Raw genomic sequence first — 20831 nt, forward strand, 5'->3', positions numbered from 1 at the left:
AAAGTCCTGAAGACAAACTTGTGTCTCAAAGTCCTGAAGACAAACTTGTGTCTCAAAGTCCTGAAGACAAACGTGTGTCTTAAAGTCCTGGAGACAAACTTGGGTCTTAAAGTCCTGAAGACAAACTTGTGTCTTAAAGTCCTGAAGACAAACTTGGGTCTTAAAGTCCTGAAGACAAACTTGTGTCTTAAAGTCTTAAAGACAAACGTCTCCAAACCACAAAACAACAAGATCATTTAACACAAGTATCAAACTCAGCTCAGTAGCAACTGTCGGGGTTCACAGACTAAACTGTTGGTTTTTGCTAGTGAGCCATTATTAGCTTAAGCATGTTTACATTGCATAAATTAGCCTAGCGGCTCGCAGACTTCTTTTTACTCTTCTCATAATTTGACAAATTACATGTTACGTTATTATTTTTCTTCCTCACTACTGGTTTAAGTCTCTGCGTCTCCTGACAGAACAGCTAGGTTGAATTTCAACCTGCATGCATGTAAAGGCGTATCCATGCATCGATGATATTGGATCACTGATCACTGAATGGATATATCGATACATCGATATGCCTTTATTTTGAAAGACTGTGTCACTGTCAAACAGCAGCAGCCGAGAGAAAGACGATGTAAAACGTTATTTAATGGATATTGCCAGCAATATCAAAACCATCTCTAAAAGTCTTGGTATTCTGTTTGACCCACATTTAAACTTTGAGTCCCATATTGCTAAATTCATTCAGTCATGGGTTTTTTTTCCGTTGAGAAAAATTGCAAAAATCAAACTGATACTATCAGCAAATAAACTTGGAACTTCCAATGCATATGTAAAGTGAAGAATAATGCCGTTCAAGGTGTCCATTATCACTTTTTAATGGATGATGTGGAGGTGTGAACCCTCTGATGCATAGTGGAGGCCTCAGTAAAGGCTATTAAAAAGTGATAATGGACACCTTGAAGGTCATTATCCCACCTATACCATGGTCATTTACCAAAGTAATGAAACCCAAGGGTTTGACCAATACCTGGAACAATCATTACTGCCCGCTAATAATAATAATAACATAAGGTCCCATAACCATAAGGTTCTTATGCAGTGGTAACATTATTCACTACTCCAGTAAATAGGACGACCCTTTGATAGGGCTTAACAGCGCAGGTATTTCTAGTCCACTCAGCCCATAGAACCCTTTGGCCCAGCTGTTAGCCAGAAAGCTAACGTTATGCTAGCAAGATTCAAAGTCAAATACCGTGTGTAGGGTTGACAAACGGTAAAGGGGTCATTCTATGAAACGGGTGCCATTTCCACATTGCAATTTTCAAAATTTTCATAAAGGGCAAACATTTTTTTAAGAAATCCACGATATGACAGAAATGTTAAACATCCAAAAAAATATATTTTCCCACCTCAGGCATAAAATATTTATTAATATTACATGTTTTATTCAGACCGGGGAGTCATTCTTTTACCACCCCGTCACGGACAATATGCACACAATATGAGTAGTAATACATTAAATCATTTTTAAAAGTCTAATGTTTTCCTACCAGTAAAATGTCCCTTTTTTGGATACTACCAATTAAAACCATGTTATTTAATTAGTTTTTTTAATTTTCAGATACTTAATCTTGAAATATGAATTTGACCTATCAGCTGCCTCATTTTTTAAACAAAAAATACAATTTCACTTCAAATTGTCAAATAAAAGTTACATTTATTTAATTAGTCAACAAAATAAGAGCACTATTCCACATTAATGTATGAAGCATTTCACTCCCTTTCCATCATTTTTAAAAACAATTACACTGTGATGGGTCGGTAACTCATGTGACGGGGTGGTAACTCATGTGACGGGGTGGGTGGCTGTCACTGTCTCTATTTGATTTGTTGGTTTTAGCCTTTGTTTAACATTATAAACGTTTTTTTTTCATTCTGGATATAAATGTGGAAATGACTTAATGATACAAGATCCAAAAGATATATCAAATCAGGCTTTATGAATACCGAACATCATAACAAAGAACAACAAATACTGACCATTCAAAATGCCAACAGAAAGAGAGAGAGTTACTGAGGGAGTGCGATAGTGAGAGAGATAGTGAGAGAGTTACTGAGGGAGTGAGATAGTGAGAGAGTTACTGAGGGAGTGAGATAGTGAGAGAGTTACTGAGGGAGTGAGATAGTGAGAGAGTTACTGAGGGGGTGAGATAGTGAGAGAGATAGTGAGAGAGAAAGTGAGAGTTACTGAGGGAGTGAGATAGTGAGAGAGTTAGTGAGTGATATGAACCAAACAGGGTTAAGTTAACAGAAAATAAAGTTATTATCCTACATCAACGCCCCTTGACCTTTCCTACTCAAAGCAGACATTTTACCTTGTACATTTAAGCTCCAATTCAATCAATTTTAAAATGGGAAACAGAACCACCCCGTCACCTCACATACCACCCCGTCACAACAAAAAATGTGACAGGGTGGTAAATTTCAACCTAAAATGGCTGCCAGTTCACTGTGTGGTTAGCTAGCTAACTTAGCATATATGATTTCCACTTGAAATATAATTTTCTTTGCAATAATACTGAAATTTTTTTAACAAAAAAACATTTTCCTGATCTATTTTGCGTGACGGGGTGGTTAGGTTAAGCTTGAAGGACCCTATCCAACATACAAAAACAACAAATAAACAATGTAAAATAATGTGGGAACTTGCCTGCTTTTGAACTTGGCTCCTCCAGAGTCTCAAATGATGTCACTTCCTCTTTGTGATGTAATTTAAAGCAACAGTACATTTTTTATAGATCAAAAAAGTAAGTGTGACGGGGTGGTAAGTCAAATTGAGGGACACACACAAATCATAACTTTTTTACTAAAAATAATATTTCTGTTTTGGATAAATATAGTTTATGGTATCATGGATATGCATTTAATCATAAAAATAATACAATTTTGATCAAAAAATAAGATTTTTTTGTTGATAATTTACATGCAAATTCCATGTTGGCCATTGCGGACATGGCAAAAATGGCCATGTACTAATAAAAAATGATTACAAATTGTGTATTATTCTTTTAGAATAGCATTGTTTCATATATTATGTGATTAAAAACACTTCAATTAATAACTTTAAACTTTGGAAATACAATTTGACACATTTTTATACTTTATGAATCTCATCAAATGTTGTGGACTCATTTATACTTTATGAATCTCATCAAATGTTGTGGACTCAAATGGCACCCGTTTCATAGAATGACCCAAAGATAATTTGACTCGCTAGCTATCAGCCATGTCAGTGTCCCGAAATCAATATCTAGATTTTCACTAACAAACGATACGCTACGTGTTACATTACTGTCAACCACAGCCTGAAGCAGCGAGTTAAACAGCGGACAGGATGTCAGATGATTGTTTAACTTCAGAGGGGCAGTGTTGTACCTGCAGGGTGTCACAGTCTCCATCCTGTGGTGTTCAGAGGACAAGGAACTGAAAGACAAAGGTTACTCTCAGTGTTGGAAAATTATTATAATCAGATTACAGATATTGATACTATTATGTAGCCGGTGCATTAAATTAGAGCAGTGAACAGACACCCGTTTCACCCGAACTTCTTTGTAGGTGTCCGTTATCAGTTTTAAGCGGACACCCTGCAGCCAATCAGAATTGAGTATTCATCCTGACCAGGGGTCGACAACCTTAACTATCAAAAGAGCCATTTTTTACTAAAAATAATTAAAGGAAGACTGCCTGGAGACACACACCATATTTGAGTGTTATGGTAACACTGCATATTAAGTCTGAATTAGCCTATGGACATTAAAAATAGGTCTGAATGAAAATTCAGAAATATGTTTTACCACTAGGAGGCTCCTCTGTAGTGGGCTACTTATGATTATTTGGTACTCTAACTTTACAGCGTTGGTGGTGAAAGCAAACAAATCTGTCCACTCAATACTGAATTCTGTATTTTACTCTGAGACTTTGGAATCCATTGCTAGTCTAGTTAGCGAGGCTCAAGACCAGACTGAGGTTTGGTGAAATTTAGAGGAAAAGGTGCCAGGTCCGAGACGTATGACGCACATTTTAGTTGTCGAAATATTCAAACTTTTTTTTTTCAATTTCAGTGCATAGGCTACACATTTTTAGAAGTGATAAAAAATAAATAAAAATTAAAATACTGGGGCGTTGGTAGCGTAGTGGATAGTGCCGGTGCCCCATGTGCAGAGGCATTGCCTCGCCAACACGAGTCCGGCCTGCGACCCTTTGCTGCATGTCAGTCCCCACTCTCTCTCTCTCTCTCTCTCTCTCTCTCTCTCTCTCTCTCTCTCTCTCTCTCTCTCTCTCTCCCCATTTCACACACTGTCCTATCCATTAAAGGCAAAACGCCCACAAAAATAATCTTAAAAAAAATAAATAAATAAATGAAAATGCTACAAAAAAAGATTTATTCATTTTGATGTGATTTTGTTTTTGTCAAAGCTCCAGAGAGTCGCCGGAGAGGGGCTGAAGAGCCGCATATGGCTCCAGGGCAGCAGGTTGCCTACCCCTGACCCAAACCATGGTATTATCTTTTATAGCAGAGATGTTGAGCCCCTCTTTCACCAGTCGGCTAATCTGAACACCTGATCAAGGCCTCCTCTCTGTTCTCTGTTCATATTTTAAATCCAGAGGTGACTGTGCTTTTGCAATTGTTGCTCCCAAACTGTGGGAGAGTGCTCCTCCTTCATCAGAGGTGCTGAATCTGTGTTTTGCTTTCTATAAGTTGGCCTTTTTTATAATATTTAATGTAAGAGTCTTATCTAAATGTGAAGTGCTTTGTGACCGTGTGTTCAAAAATGTGATACATAAACAAAGTTATTATTATTTATATTTAGTGAATCTGCACAGGCGTGGATGTAAACTGTAACAACTGGACTGCTTCGCGGAGATGCAAAAAAGTAAAAATGTTTATTTGACGAGGTGAAACCGTGCTGATCTTTTCTCTGGCGTCCTTCTCTTCACAGATCGTCTTCAGGAAGATCAGTGATGTGAAACGTGAGGAGGAGGAGATGTTGAAGAGAAAGAACGAGGCTCCTTTAAACCTCCCTCCGGATCACCCGGTCAGACGGCTCTTCCAGCGTTTTCGGCAGCAGAGGGAGGCAAGGCTCGCCATGGAGCGGGCCGAACAGGGCGCCCGTGACGTGGAGAAAGGTGTCATTCGCCTGGAGCCAGCCAGGGGTCCAGAGGTCCTGGCCTCCACCAGTATAGTCATGGTGACGGAGAGCCCAGCCACACCCACCACCTCCTCAACATCCATCGCGCCCTCTTCATCCAGGACCTCAAGCCGAGTTATGCTCCACACTCCCACCACCCAAAACGGAAACCTGGTTGGCTGCAAATCTGCAGAGCCGCCGAAAGCTAAAGGCTGGGGACGATTCAAGGAATCAGTCGTGAAGGCCGAGTCGTGGAGCAGCGTCTCTAAGGCCGAATCCATGGAGACGCTGCCCGATAGAACTAAGTCTCAGGATGAGATGTCCCTCAAGAAAACCGACTCCTGTGACAGCGGCATCACAAAGAGCGACCTCCGGTTGGACAGTGTCGGCGAAGCGAGAACGCCGCAGGAGCAAAGCCCGGTCCAGTCTGACGAGAAGAGGGTCTTCTGTCCAATTCCAGAGCAGAGCATGCAAGCCTCCTTCCTGGAGCTGAAACAGGAGTTAAGAGGAGACATCAGATCTCTGAACAGTCGCATGGCGGCGCTTGAGACTCAGCTGGCTGAGATGCTGCGACTCCTCAAATCCAGAAAGTCATCTGGCTCCTTCTTCGAGATCTCGCGGCCTCCTTCCCCTGACTCCGATAAGGACAGCTTCTCCTAAACTGGACACAGAGTCGGTCCACAGGAACTCGACCCTTTTGGCCTCCAGATGTCAGAGAAGACCGTCTGACACAAAAGCACTTTGTTACGTTCATGGCAACGCTCTGCCCGACGTCACAGACTGACAAGATGTCAAACGGGAAAGAGGATGGAGCTGATTTTTACTTTGATCAGAGACTTTAGAGTCATGACAGTCATGATGGCACCTTTGGTCCTCAGGAGGATTTGGACCTTCTCATGATTTTGGCAATAATAAGAGATGGCTTTAACGTTGTTTTAAACAGGGCTGTGACACTGTGATGAAGGACATTGCGTACTAAGGGTTGTTGATTCAGTGGCTTTGCCCCAGTCTTGTGAGTTCTGGTCCACAAAGTCTGTTTAGCCGTTCCGAACCTTCAGATACTCGATTCAAGAGGACAGATGAATCTCAAACCTCTTAAACCGACAAAATGATGATGGCGTCCATGATGTCACAGATTCCACGTATCATAGGCTGTTTGTTCTGATAGCACTGCATGACATCATATCAAAGCATCGCTCTGTGATTGGTTGTTAAGAGCGTCAATCAAAAGACGGACATTCAGTGTAAGCAGAAGGCTGCTGAACTTGTTAAAGGACATTGTGGGCCAGAGTTTTGGTCGATGGTTCAGTTCACTGGGCGTCAGAATGTTCCCACCTTCATGCAGACTAAACACTGTGTGTACAGACTTTGATGTTTGGGATGTTCGGTGGTGTTTTTATATCCAGAATGAATGTGAAAGATTTGATGCAGCTCGGTGACAATGAGGCCCTAAATGTGTCTGATGTCTAATTCCTGCACAGAGCTGGACATTTGATTGGTTAGTCTGGATTCTTAGTTTTTATAAATAAAATCGGTGTATGCATGTTTCCATGTTGATTCAGCTCTGGTTGGAGGCCGCCAAGTTAACACATCCCAATTCAAACATAAAACGAATCTTACTGCTTCAGTGTAGAAGATCACACATGTTGGATGGTAATAATTCTGATCTCTGAATGCGTCTGAATTCAAGTGGAATATGTTTTTACTCATTGTACGTTCACTCTTTCGTTAAGTTGTTTTTAAAGAGATGGTTTACAGTTACACAGTTTATTGCTAAAGCACGATTACATCATGTTTCATGCAAATTGGGTGGGCGGGGCTAACAGACCTGGCGGGGAGCCGCTACGATGTGTAAAGCTCAGCAGCCACTGTTTGCTGTAAAGAGGCAACAGATGGGATTCGGGTTTTTTTTAGCTTGGCGCCACCTAGCGTCAGTGGTGTTGCGTCACACTGTCGCAACGACCAAACTGAGCGTGGGGATCAGAGATAATGAATAAAATGTAGGCTGTAAAGCCACCAGTATACCTCTATGTATATGTAGAATGAGAAGGTGTGTGGACACTCTACTAAATAAATGAGTAAAGAGACCGAGCAACAATTATCAGATTTATCTGAAGAAAAAACAAATAGTAATGCAAATAATTATACCAGAATGCACAGTACCAGTACAAACAACTCACAGTAAATTATACCAATATGTACAGTATCAGTACAAACAACAGTAGACACAGTGGAATTATACCAATATGCACATGTAAACAGTCCCCATTCTAGAATAAACGCTACCGTATGGAAACCATGCGGCCGGTTGGAGCTCAAATTGAATGGGAAACAAAGTCCAGTGTTCACTTAGCTGGGCGTAACTTAGCTGGGCGATGTCCGTGGATAGCTGCCTCCGTGAGAAGAGAACAGAAGGAAGGGAGGGGGGTATCACTGTCCGAGGGCTGCCGTAGAATGGCAACCAGGATGTCAGCCGACCAACACTCGCTACCCGCTCCCTGGTTGCGGCGATTTGCGATGCTGGCCAGCTAGGAATGAACTAGCAGCCAGTACAGTACAGTCCTCTCTGGTCTAGCTAACATTTAGCCGTGTTACTTACTGATCCATTAGAAAGAAAGCTAGCTGGACATGGGTTTTGAAGCCTCTTTGGTCACGGAGCTCCCTCCATCTCTTGAACGCCTGACTGAGGTTTACTCTTGTTTTTCCTCTTCTTTTATCACTCTCCTTTTTGCTCTTCTTTGCCTCCTCACACAGAGGAGCTCCTTTTCTTTTGCTAGGCCGTTTTTCACTTGTCTCCAAACTTTGTCCGTCTGCCATTGTGCTCGTGACTCAACTATCTCATGCCCAACTCCTCATAAGGACCAGCTCCAGTCCCTGATTGGCTGACCGACCAGTTTCGCAATACATGACACGTTTCCTGCCGTAAAGCAGATTTTTTTCCACAAAATTTCGCCCCTGGTGGCAGAAGCTTATTGCAAAGATTGCACAGCCACTAAGTAACCTATGTAAACACTGATAGTCTGATTTTACTGTGGACACTACCCTGTGCAACCCACATTATTTTCATCATGATATATTTAGGAAAAGATGCTGTCTGTTGCCTCTTTAAATGATCTCACTACAATTCTGACCTACCAGAAATTCATCAGTTCATCCAACAAGCAGATCGTCCATTGTTCAAACGTTGTGAACGTTGAAGAACAACTTATCTGAAAGACAATTGTCCTGACTCAAAAATTGTTTGGGGGTGACCAAACCTGGAGCTAAAACTGAAGAAGAAGAAGAAGAAGAAAAGGAATCCACACAGTATCTCTTTCTTAAAGTCAAGGAAGGATCCTTAAACAATCATTTTAAGGATGCTACGCCATCAAATCATTGCCCTGTTCTGATGTCAAAGGTCTGTCAAATTTTCTTCATTCGGAAAATTTTCAGGGATGCCTGTTTGTATCCTCAGCACTCTTAAAGCACCCACAATCCCATGTGAAGGATGCATGGGTCCTGTTCCCTAACTTGGAAAATTTGCCAGTGAACTTTCAGCAAAATCTGCTTCTGAACAAATTTTATGGGAGAAATGGGCAATCCAGTTGCTGAATCTTGACTCATGTTGGATCTACAGGGCCCGTTTTAAAAGTTTGTTCTGACTTCCATGAGGCGAGGACACTGACACATGGTCTTGGCAGTGCTTGTCTTTTAAAAATAGTGCGAGACGAGAGCAAAGTGACGGCATCCCCAATGATGCTATATGCATTTGAATGTTTGAAATTTGTAAATTTGTTATCACCATAAATGTGTTGGATCAAAGTAAAGCAAAACGTGTTTATGCAAGTACAAACTGAGGCTCTGACAGTGCGATCTCCTCCTGCAGACTGACACCAATGCTCCATTTCAACAAGATAGTTGAAGAGCACAGTTGGCAATACCACATACGTTCCCTCCACTTTTTTAAAATTGTTGCATGGAGTTGAAGGCAGGACCTTCTCAATGACGCACACATGCACAACTGTTTTATTTTATGTTCTCTAAATGCTTGGAAGCAGCCTGACCAAGGCTCTGTAGGACCCAACCTGAAGGGTGCTGTCCTGTCACGGAAGCATCCTTGACTTTGAGAAGTATCATAAGACACCTTGACAAAGCAGTCAAAGCCGCACCGTTAATAAAAATCCTGCAACCTGACTGCACCTCTGCTTAAACCCCCCCAGGCTCCAGTCCCTCACATGAAGCTGGTTCTCCGTTCTTGAATTGGACGTCTCTTTGACTGGATGGTGAAAACATTCAATCACTGCCAGGTTAGGAAACATGTTAGCATGCTCCTTCCACCACCATCAAACCTCCAAAGGACCCGAACTCCATGTAGGCTGCCACCTCATCCTCAGGCTGCAAAGGTTCATGGCTGGAGTCCTCCACGTCGGTGACCAATGTGACCACGGGGTCAAAGGTTACACTTGTGTCACTGACTTTCAAAATAAAAGCAACTGTCACCATATTACACAATACTGCACATCTTTTTACTTTGTTTTATACTGAAAAAAAAGAAAAAGATTTTTGTTCTCTCCTGCTGCCCACCCACGTGTAGTTCAGTTTTACCTGTGAATTTATATATTTACATATTTTTACCCGTTACGCAGCTTTTCGCAGGTTACTTGTTCTGATGGAAACTTTCTCCTCCTCTGAGCGCTCACTCTGCCGCAAAATCTGGGGACCAAAACATCTAGACTTGTAGCAATCTCAGTGGACTGAGGGGTCTCCGACTGATGGTTCCAATCTCAGACTAACTCACAGGATATGAGACGTACAGTTAGAAATCCTACAGCCGTTTCAGACCAGTTAGAACGCTGCCTCGATCAATAAATCCACCAGATGACCAACCAACTGATCAACCAGTCAGTCGATCAATAAACTGAACCCAGAGCAAAAGAGGACTGTGGATAGTTAGACAGGAACTGATGAGATTTAATCACCACACAGAGATTCTTTAAAAGGACTCTGTGTGTGTGTGTGTGTGTGTGTGTGTGTGTGTGTGTGTGTGTGTGCGCAGCATTTTCAGTCAATAAAAGCATTTACAAAATAAAAGCATCAATAAAAGTTTCCACTCTACAGAGAGGTCTGTGTCACAGTTCANCGCCTGCATGGAGTTCATCTTTACCATGAATTTATATTAATACTTACTTTTACTCGTTACACAGCGTTTTGCTGGTTACCTGTTGGATACCTGACCCGGTGCAGGACGGTGTCTTGAGGCCAGTGTCAGGAGACAGATGACAACATGTTAATGCTAATGTAATCAGAGCCAGTGGATTAGCGTGCTAGCACTAGAGCTAGCTTGGCTACCCTTGTCTTTTACATCGTAGGTGTCCCTGGAGAGTCTTCTGAAGTAGTTGTACTGAATGAGCTCTAGGACTCATCGGTCGCTTTTATTTTGGCAGCTTGAGATGGCAGGAAGAGGCAGATGGAGTCAAGTGATTTTTTCTTGATCAGCACAGACCGCCATGTTGGAAAACGACCATCAGTTCAGAACTGTAAGATCATTGTTGAAGCTGGGGAGTTTGTCTGCATCGGACCTGCGGGATGATCGTAAAGCAGTCAAACGTGCGGAACACTGGAATCACAGAACGGTTACAGCGATGACTAACAGGATGTGATGTGAAGGAGCCAGCGCACATCAGATTGTTCCAGTGTTTCCCAGTGATCAACCTGCACCATGTGTCAGCGAACAGGCGAAACAACATTCAACATGCGAAGCATCACGCACCTGTTTTCAGAGCAGCAGCGAGCTGTTGCTGAGGCTCCATCAGGGCTCGACAGGCTCCCTGAATGTTGCTGTCGCTTGTAGTTTATCTGGACAGTTTTTTACGCCTAATTCGCAAGAGTTGACTCGTTTAGTCTGAGGTCACAACAGCCAGTAGACTCCCAGGAGAGCTGTGACTGGCTCAGCTGAATCCTTCTGTTTTCTACATGGCTTGTACAGTTCTTCCTTTAGCATTAGCATTAGCCTTAGCCTTAGCTTTTGCTTTAGCATCATCATCTGTGCCTCCATCAAAGTTCCAGCGCAGGAAACTTCAATAACTTTATATGCAACATTTTCTCTTTGAACATAACTGCTGTGACTCGTCTCAACTTCAGTCGGGTTTACAGCCAACACGTCTCGTCCGTTATGTTGATTACATGTAATCTGAAGTAGCTTTGGTTAAAAATGGAGAAAGCTATCGTACTGGCTGTGTCACTTCTTTCACCTCCATATATAAAACTTCTCCACCAAGAGATGCAAGCTGTCAGTCATCACACAGGAGTTTATGGTACAAACACGAGGGATTTATTGGCCGCATCTCCACATTTACGTTCCTCTTTACTTCCTCCAAGGCAGCTACGTTTTGGTCATTACATTTGGTTGTAATGACCAAAACGTAGCTGCCTTGTCCCATTAAATATTTTGCAAGTTTGGCAACAGTGTGCGGGAATCTTTTTTCTTCTTTGAATGCAGATTTTAGGCGAACCAGATTGATCATACAGAGCACATTTTGGTTTTTAGTATAAAACATTTTGCAGTTTTAAGTTGAGTATCATCTGCAAACATGATAACAGACTGAAAGAAACCTTATCTACAAACTGTCGTAGGGGATCAGGGGAAATGTAACCCATCACATCATCAGTTGAGAAGAAAGAAGCTGTACGTTCGTCCTGACTTTGGTATCTTGTGTATCCTGTGTAGGTGTGATTATAATATAGCATCATAATATGCAATTAATGTCATTTATGCTGTTTGTACTGAGAGACTGGTTGTTGTTTGTGGCACTCTGTGTCGTCACGCTGTCCCACGAGCACCGCCAGTATCGGCACTGATGCACTTTGGTCGTCTCTGCATGACGCTGGTGTCTGAAACTTGTTATTTTATTTTTTAAACAAAGACTGAAGCCGAGCTGACTTTGCCTTGCTACTTAAATATCTCGGAGGACTCAGAGGTTTCCTTCTCTCTAAACTTTAATACCTTCTGCTGTCGGGCACATGTATGTAACGACTGCCGTCTGTGCATGAAGAGCACCTCACTGTTAAAAAGGTACAACGTCTTTATCAATGTCACGTATGTGCTGTTCTGGGAATTTCACAGCTTTGAGGGAATGCTTGAGAAACTAACCGCAGATAAACTATATGTTCTGTCTTATTGTCAGGAATGAAAACTGTATCAGCACAAAGGATTTCTAAGAAAATCACTTCAAATGTCGACAATAAACGATTTCTTACTTTGTACTTTGTGTATCTGTTTGTTCTTCTGTTCGTCTGTTAAACGTTCTGACTGCTCATTTAACCATCAGTCTGCTTTAAAGCAACTAATGAACCAACAACCTAAACAACAACACAGATCGTCTGGGTGTTTTCTGATCTGTCCTTTCTGTGAGTTCAGTTTGGCAGTGAATTGTTCTTAATTAGTTTCAGGGACAGATCACGGTCATGTTTCAAAAGAACCGACTTGGCAAAGTTAAAATGACACCTGCTGTTGGTGGAGACAGGATGTGGTGTTTGACGCCAAAGACGGACACTTTGTACCTCCAACCACCAGGTTTTGTTAACGTTTTGTTATTTCCATGGAAAACAGACACTGTGAATATGATGCACAGTCTAACAGGACTGCAGCCAGGTTACTGTCTCATGTAGAGTTTGCCTGTATAGATAATGGGATCCTTTTATTTAAAGGTACCCTGTGGTGTTTTTGACCACTAACAGTGCTGTGGAGCAACTTTTTTAGCAACTGGTTCCCCCCTTTGTTTGTATGATGCACATTACTGATTGATGATTGACCTGAATTAAGTGTTGGAGGAGGGAACCCGTTCATTCCTATGAAGTTGTGCTCTGTTCATACATCAGTAAACTACAACTATAAAATGAAAGAGAAAAAAATAACTTCATTCACTGGGCCGACTGCCGGCAACTTTTAAGGTGGAACGTTAACTTGTAATGTTACTCAATGCATGAGTTGATGACGTGAATCCATCAGCACACCTTAAATTTCACTGTGACAACTTTGACCATCACTTTAGTTTTTATATGACACACTAGTGTTGTCACGATACCAAAATCTTTGTTTCGGTACCAATACCAATATGAATTTCGATACTTTTCGGTACTTTTCCTAAGGAAAAGTCCTTTTGGATACAAACCTTTAGAACAATAAATAGTAGAGGTGTAACGGTACCAAAATACAGTAAATACCTCGATACGGACGTCACGGTTTGGTTGCTCAAATGTTTCACCAAGTTGGTGTTGTCTCCCTTTGCGAGGCAGACTTTCTCTTGTCTTTTTTCACGTGCGCCAGCTGCAAATGTTGATACAGGTGTTGTCATGCACACCACTTGCGCAATATGTGCTCCAATAGGAACAAGAAAGGCGTTTGTGTGCATAAATGAGTAAAATAAATTAACTAAATTAATGAATTGAATCAATTTCAAAGTACCGGTATTTTCCAAATGCAGTATAGTACCGTTTGGAATACTCTAGTACCATGGTACTATTTTAGTACCGGTAAACCGTGCAACACTATGACACACACTTTTAGTAATGACTTTAAAAATATAGATTAATTTGGAGCGGATTATGTGAAGGTCATATATTCTAATCCTCACTTCCTGTGGGCTACAGCAACACTAAACCCCTGAGCTTGCCTGAGAAGGACTAAATGCACAAAGCTGCTATTTTTAAATATCCCATGGAGAGAGACTCTCACTGCAGCCTGTTCTATTTTGTTGTGAAAATGTGGGCGTGCAGCCTCGTTCTGTGGACGATAAACCAGGTGCAGACTTCCATCTGTGTCACCGCTGATGAGGAAATACAGCGAGTGCTGGACGGAGCAGTGAGTGACAACAACCCCGCCCACATTTAAGAGGACTGTCTGAACAGACCGAGGGTCTAGGTACCATGTCTGAAGGCTTACTGCTGGTTCCAAAGGTGCTGGACTGAAAGGGTTTGGTGGAGACGGGGCTTAACGGCCACTGAGTCCGAGCCGCTGACTTTTGGTTTAGCGCTACGCCTGATTGGGGACAAAAATAATTTAATCTTGTGGTTCTTTTAGACCTTTAAAATGTTATCGGACCAAATGGTTTAAATCCTGATAATGGATCAATTCATTTCGCAGGGGTTGTGCCATTAAAAAAAAAAATGTATCCACTGATTTATAGACATCACTTTCCCAGTGTAAGACAATGGAAGAAAAGGCTTTTGAGGCTTAGTGACATCACATGACAGACCCCAGAAATTGCAGTACTGCTGTTTGGCCACTATGAAAATTGGCTTCAAAGCCCGGTGCACGTCCTCGAGGCTACGTGCACGCAGGTGACACAGTTATCCCTTCCAAAGTCCTGCCGCTTTTTATTGTGTGCTCCAATAACAGTGGAACAAGCTTGGTGCTCAGCAGAACCTCGGTCAGCGTTTCTTCTGCTGCTACACTTAGATATTAAATGCTCGGCTCGTCATGTTGTAAAGAAACTTAGATGTTGAATATTTAAAAGATGTGGTTGGGTTACCTGTAAACTGCACACTGGGGTACATCAAAGAAAACATTAAACATGTTTGTTGGAGCGAAACGATATTGTAATCGATTTTGTAAGAAACACTGAATGTGACCAGAAACACGGCACCTTTAAGTAAAAAAACCAACACCACAAATGAAACTAATCTGAGGACTGTTTGATCTATAGAAGTGCATCATATTTCATAAGATATTCATGTGTGTTTGTTATGTAAAAGATAAAAAGTATAATGTCAACTTTTTATTTCTCTTAAAGGAAAAGTTCAGATTTTTAGATGTGAGTCGGTCTGAATGAATTCATCACGTCATCATCAGTCTGATAACTAATCAGTGCTGTTGCTATGGTAACCTGCAGGTTAATAAACGTAGAACTCCAATTTGGTAAAACAATGTTTGATTTGTCCACCTGCCAGCCAATCAGAGAGCAGCATCTATCAGTGAGTACAGGAGGAAAATTATTATTCAGATGTTTTCAATCAAATCAAGTTAAATTCGTTAAATCAGTTTCATGTCTTCTGTTTGAAATCTGCTCGTCTTCGTCTTTCTGAACTCGTGTCGCTGGATCTTTTCCAAACCAACAGGGAATCCCTGAACCTCCCCCTCGGAAAAAAACTGCTCTCCGCAGAGCTGGCAGCTCCCTCCTCCTCCTCCTCCTCCCTTCCTCTCTCCTTCCTCTCTCTCCTTCCTCCTCCTCATTTGATGTTCTGCATTGCAGTGCCACCCCTCCTCCTCCTCCTCTCCTCCTCCTCCTCCTCCTCCTCCAGGTTGATCTCTGCAGCAGTGAACAAACAGCAGGGCGATCCTCTCAGTCTGACACTAAACATGCCGGCACAGCCTCCCTCCTCTTCCTCCTCCCTCCTCCTCCTCTTCTGCATCTCCTGCATCTTTCTGTGTTATCCTGAAGCCACAGCGCCCTCTACAGAGCAAACACAGACATCACAGTCAGCTGCAGGTTTGAGCTTTGAACAGAACATAAGAATCATAAATCATGAAGTATTTTTACTGAAGAAGATAAAATAAAATGCATTTTTTAATGTTTCGGAACCAACAGGACCAAAGTTTAAAATTTTGAATTTATTTTGACTGAAATTTGAAGGACACACCTGATGTTTCATTAACTGTGAAGCAGATGCATCTGTCTCTGTACCTGTCTGCAGGACACCTACTCAAAGGCCGAGTGGAGCCATGAACCAGGGTTTAGCTGTTCTACCGCCACCCACCGACAGGCTCAGGTGATGACCTCCATGATCGTGGTAGAGGCCAGTGGGGAGATGGTGCATCCTGCCATGAGGTGTACTCCTCGGCTGTCAGACATGGCTGTGTGTCCTGGTGGTCTAAAGAGTTAATGGTAGACAAGATACAATTGGTGGATTCTGTAGGAGAATTAGGAGGTCAGTAAAAATTTCCAATAATTAATCTTTTGTTCTCATATATCTCATATTGTTCTCGTATTATAGGAGGCGTTTTATAGGAGGTCACCCGGCAGACTAGGCCTATGTCAGCCTAACTAGGGGCTGGTAAATGGACCTGCACTTGTATCGTTCCTTCCTAGTCATCCGACCATGCAAAGCGCTTTTTACACTACGAGTCACATTCACCCATTCACACACTGGTGGCCGAGGCTACCACACAAGGTGCCACCTGCTACTCAGTTTTTAACACACTCACACACGGACCGAAGCATCATCAGGGGATTCACACAGACAGACGGACATTTGTTTCTTTGATAAAAAACTTTTGAGTGGAAAATACTAAAAACTAAAAAACACAAAAAATAAAAAAGAATAAATAAATAAACACTCTCCAACAGGATGCACATCCTGAGTTCACCGTCACAGCGGAGAAAGTACTCACATCATTACAAGTACAAAAGTATTAATATCCAAATAGACTTTGAATACCAAAATTACCCATCATGCAGAATCATAGTTTATTATGTAACACTTTACTTGAATGTATCTACATAAAAGTGACATGACACGGTCATGAACCTGTCATGAACACTATGTACATGTCATAAACGTTTATGACTGCTGTCATTAAGTGTCATTCTGTCTTTGTCATGACAACTTGACATTAACCAGGATGACATTACCAGAAGATTACCAGAACACAAAAGTGGCTGTCATGACACCATTATAACAGTGTAATGAATACATTCTTTGACCTCAAGTAAAGTGGTAATCATTTTGATTTGTCATTAAGATATCATCCTGCCAGACATCTATCTGACCGAGTGTGAGAGTCGGTCTGTAACCTTGGACATCTAATTATAATAATCATTATGTCAACTTGTCATAAGCAAAAAAAGAGGTGCATTGTTTTGTTAATGTCAACTTGTCATTACAAAAACAGAATGAAACTTAATGACAGCAGTCATAAACATTTATGACATGTACATGATGTTTATGACAGGTTCATGACAGTGTCATGTCATAGTTATGTAGACACCTTCAAGTAAAGTGTTACCGTATATATTTGTGTTATAATAATTGATGCATTGTTAATCAGCTGGTGAAGGTGGAGCTACTTTTAAAAACTGCTGAATGTCCCCCCAGTGATCAATAAAACCTCAACTGATAATAAAACATCATGTTTTATTTATTTATATATTCTGCATCATTCATAATAATAATAATAATAATAACGAATCTGTAACTAAAGTTATTAAATAAATGTACTGCAATAAAAAGTTCAATATTTCCCTCCAAGATGTGGTGGAGTATCAAAGCAGAAGTACTTTAAAGTTGTACTTAGTTACTTTCCATCTGTGGACTGAGAGGAAGCCGACAGAGGACGCTGAGACACACTGAACCGTCTCAGAGGTTTTTAATGGCTGCAGAACTTCAGAGAGACAGTGTGTGTATTTAGTCAAAGTGTGTCTCAGCTGACACTTCAGCTAACGTCTTCCTTCACTCTCCAATCCCTCCACATCTTTTTATACCGGTCAGTGCCGGGCGTCATGGCAACAGGTGCAGTCTGCTCCCTGATTGGCCGCGTGTGCAGGGATCAGCCGTTGCCGTTTGCAGTGAGAAGTGCTGAGTGGACCCTCCTTTTAAAAGGCCCCACCCGGCCGCTTCATGGCCTCCTATTATTTAGCAGATTTGTTTTTGCGTCCTGGCTGAAGCTTCTAGTGTGAGAGGAAAAAAAAGTGCAGCAGGGATCATATATGTGCCTCTGCAGGGACGCCGGGGGCATAACCTAACAAATGTGTGGGGTCAATTGGTAAGGACTGCTTTCTGTTGTGTTCCTTGTGCAGATGTAGCGAGTGGAGGTAGAGGACTGCTAAGTTGTGTGCTGAGGTGATGGATGTGGAGAACATCGACCGGGACTTCATGTTCCTCTTTGAACAGATAGATTTCAGAGGCTCACAGTGAGAACTCGGACTCTTGATGAATTTAAGGCAAGTCTTTTGGTTTGTGGAGTCGTAGACGTTTGCTCTGAAACAAACAAACAACTTAGTGGTTCCTCTGTTCTCCGATGAATAAAGTTGGATTGCTAAGTTTGGGGATGAATGGTTCTTTTCATGCTGAAGCAGACAGAAGGGAGCGTTTGTGACGTTGCTGATGATGATGATGATGATCTGCCAGCTTGTGTGTGTTAGGTGACTCAGATATTAAGAGTGAGCTCCTCTCGCTCGCTGCTACAGGCCGGACAGACGAGGACAATGTCAAAGTTACCTGGTTCCTCTGACTCTAAGGATGCCGGCGACCGGTCAGTAACAGGAAACAACAGAGATGTCTGCTGTGGAGGAGGAGGAGGAGGAGGAGGAGGAGGAGGAGGAGATGGTAGGCTTGGGTAGGGAGAAAACATTAGAGAAGCTGACAGAATACAACCTGAGGGAAAAACGGGAAGTTGTGATTTCTAATAAGACGGTACGGTACTGAAACTGCTTTTATTAGACGGAAGAAGAGAAACTACAGAGGACAGAAACAACAAAAAAAAAGAAATAAGAGAGAAGTGTGAAAGAAACAAGAGACCAAAGAAACCTGATCGGAACCTTTAAAGATGGCGGCAGGTCGTCACATGGAGAAAGATGCATGTGAAACCTTGAGGAGAAGACAAAGGTCCACAGGAGATGATCACAGGAGGATAATGAGGGGGGGCAGGCAGGGTCAGCTACACAAACAATGTTCCCCTCGGTACATTTAACATCGAGCNGGGGGGGGGGGGGGGGGGCAGGCAGGGTCAGCTACACAAACAATGTTCCCCTCGGTACATTTAACATCGAGCCCCGCAGGCAACAACAATGGCGTCAGCAAGGCCCGTCCATGTCTACACGTTGCTAGATTTCTCTCTGGCTGGTTTCAGTGTGCTCGAACAGCACAAAGCTTGTTTTTTTTGTTTTTTGTTTTTTTTCCGTGGCGCTCAGCAGGTCACGACTCGTATAAAGACACAAAGGTTTGCAGCTGCGGCGGCGGCGCTGTTTGTGGAGGATGTGAAGTGTCTGGAGGAGGCTGTTTGCTATGGTGCTTCGGTGAGGAGTGTTACTGGTTGAGGTACTGTCCTGCTTTCCAATCCAGGCTTCGTGCTGCATTCACGTGCTCCTCGGACAGTCACATTTCCCGAGGTGGGAAGTCGTTCTTCCAGCTTTGGTGTGTTCAAGAGCTTTTGATTGTAACGTGGAGGCTACAGAGATGACTAGCTGACATTTTATTGCTCAGAGTGTTGAAACAAGATGTTGATCGCTGTAGCGGCAGCAGTACGTCCCCTAAAAGCACCAAAACTAGAGATGTGCTGATGAAATTCAGGGCCAACACCTCCGTTTTTATTTGTGTTGTTGTTTATTCTGTTTTTGCTGTTATTAATTTCTCTTTAAGCTCTAAAAATTACCTGACTGTTTAAGCTCATTCAGTCCTTTGAATGAGTTTAAATTTATGATTTGAAAGAACCTTCTGTCACATGAACAACATAAAAAAATAGCTGCTAATAATTCCCTCTCTAATATGTAGATAAAACATTCTCACCAAAACTCAGTTTTACCAGATTACATTTGAACCAGGCCTCCAAAGGTGCGCCGGGCTTTGGAGACAATTGTTGTAATGGGCAAACAGTGAAATTACACCATCCGGCTCCATCACATGATGTCACGTGGACTTACACTGTGAAAGAGCCATCTGTTGATCAGTAGACTCACAAGTCAGTCTTTAGACGCTTTGCTTAACTAAAGACTGATGTCTTTCTCCCTGNTTTTCAAAAATGCAAGAGGCGTTGCTTTGTTGCCGGCCGTTTTCGCCGGTGTGTTAAACACACTTTAGAAAGGAGTGTCCCCAGACTATCAGGAGGCGGAGATCTCTGATTGTCTGGTGGCGAGAGTAGTTGATCAGTGGATACTTTTTTTTTTTTTTTTTTTAACGTCACAAAGTTGCAAAATGACTCGTTTCACTATCAGGATTTGACTGATTCATTTAGACAGTCTAGATTAAATCGTTGGAGTTAGCTAACTCTGATCGGAGGTAGTGGAGCGCTAAACAGGAAGTAGCCGGCTCAGTCTGCAGGTTTTTAGAGCGCCTGCTCCGTGGGCTCAACACTCAACGTTGGCTTCATGCACCACAGATTTAATAGAAATGAATGATTTGAACACACCATGAGAACGTTATAATTTATCATCACCCAATACTCACTTTTACTGAGCAGAGCTTGAACGCATCATAATGTATCTCAATGCAACCTTGTGAGCTGTTAGTTCTGCTCACAGCTCACACTAACTTGCTCTCCTCCTGCTGATGTCATCACAGATGTGTTGTTCATAATGTGGAATTATCGGGGAAACAATCGGGTGTGTTTCCTGACTCATTGAATCCGCGTCCTTTCATCCCAAAGCGTCCTGGGAAGATCTCCAAACATGTTGCAGTGGTTCCCAACCAGTGGGTCGCAGTTCAAATGTGAGTCGTGGGTCGATTCTTAGTGGACCACAAGTGACTTGCAGTTGTGTCAAGTTTGTATAAAGCACACTTTGTTTTAAAGTGCAGTGAATTTCTGGCACAGAACTTTTATTTTGAAGTTTACCTACAGCAGCTGACGAGGGTGTGTCGTGAGCCTGAGCCGGTGTTGGCGCTGTAGTAGTAGGTATATATAGGGCTAGTACATCTTCTTCCTCACTAATAATAGCCTACTGGTTCTCTGTTGGAAACAGC

The 20831-nt window shown here is 42.2% G+C and overlaps 1 protein-coding gene across 4 annotated transcripts in view; it reads left to right on the forward strand.

Moving 5' to 3' along the window:
* Positions 1 to 20831, forward strand: part of kcnh1b (potassium voltage-gated channel, subfamily H (eag-related), member 1b) — a 128037-nt gene that overhangs the window by 80665 nt on the left and 26541 nt on the right. For 3 of the 4 annotated variants that reach the window (XM_050043704.1, XM_050043706.1, XM_050043705.1), the window contains one exon: positions 4992 to 9330. The exons of the other annotated variant lie outside the window; for it this stretch is intronic. In XM_050043704.1, coding sequence (XP_049899661.1) covers positions 4992 to 5840 — 849 coding nt within the window. In that variant the 3' untranslated portion in view covers positions 5841 to 9330. Of the gene's footprint in view, positions 1 to 4991; positions 9331 to 20831 lie in introns of those variants that run through there. 4 annotated transcript variants of the gene reach the window in all.

This window comes from Epinephelus moara, chromosome 5, assembly GCF_006386435.1.
Source record: "Epinephelus moara isolate mb chromosome 5, YSFRI_EMoa_1.0, whole genome shotgun sequence".
Lineage (NCBI taxonomy): Eukaryota > Metazoa > Chordata > Actinopteri > Perciformes > Serranidae > Epinephelus > Epinephelus moara.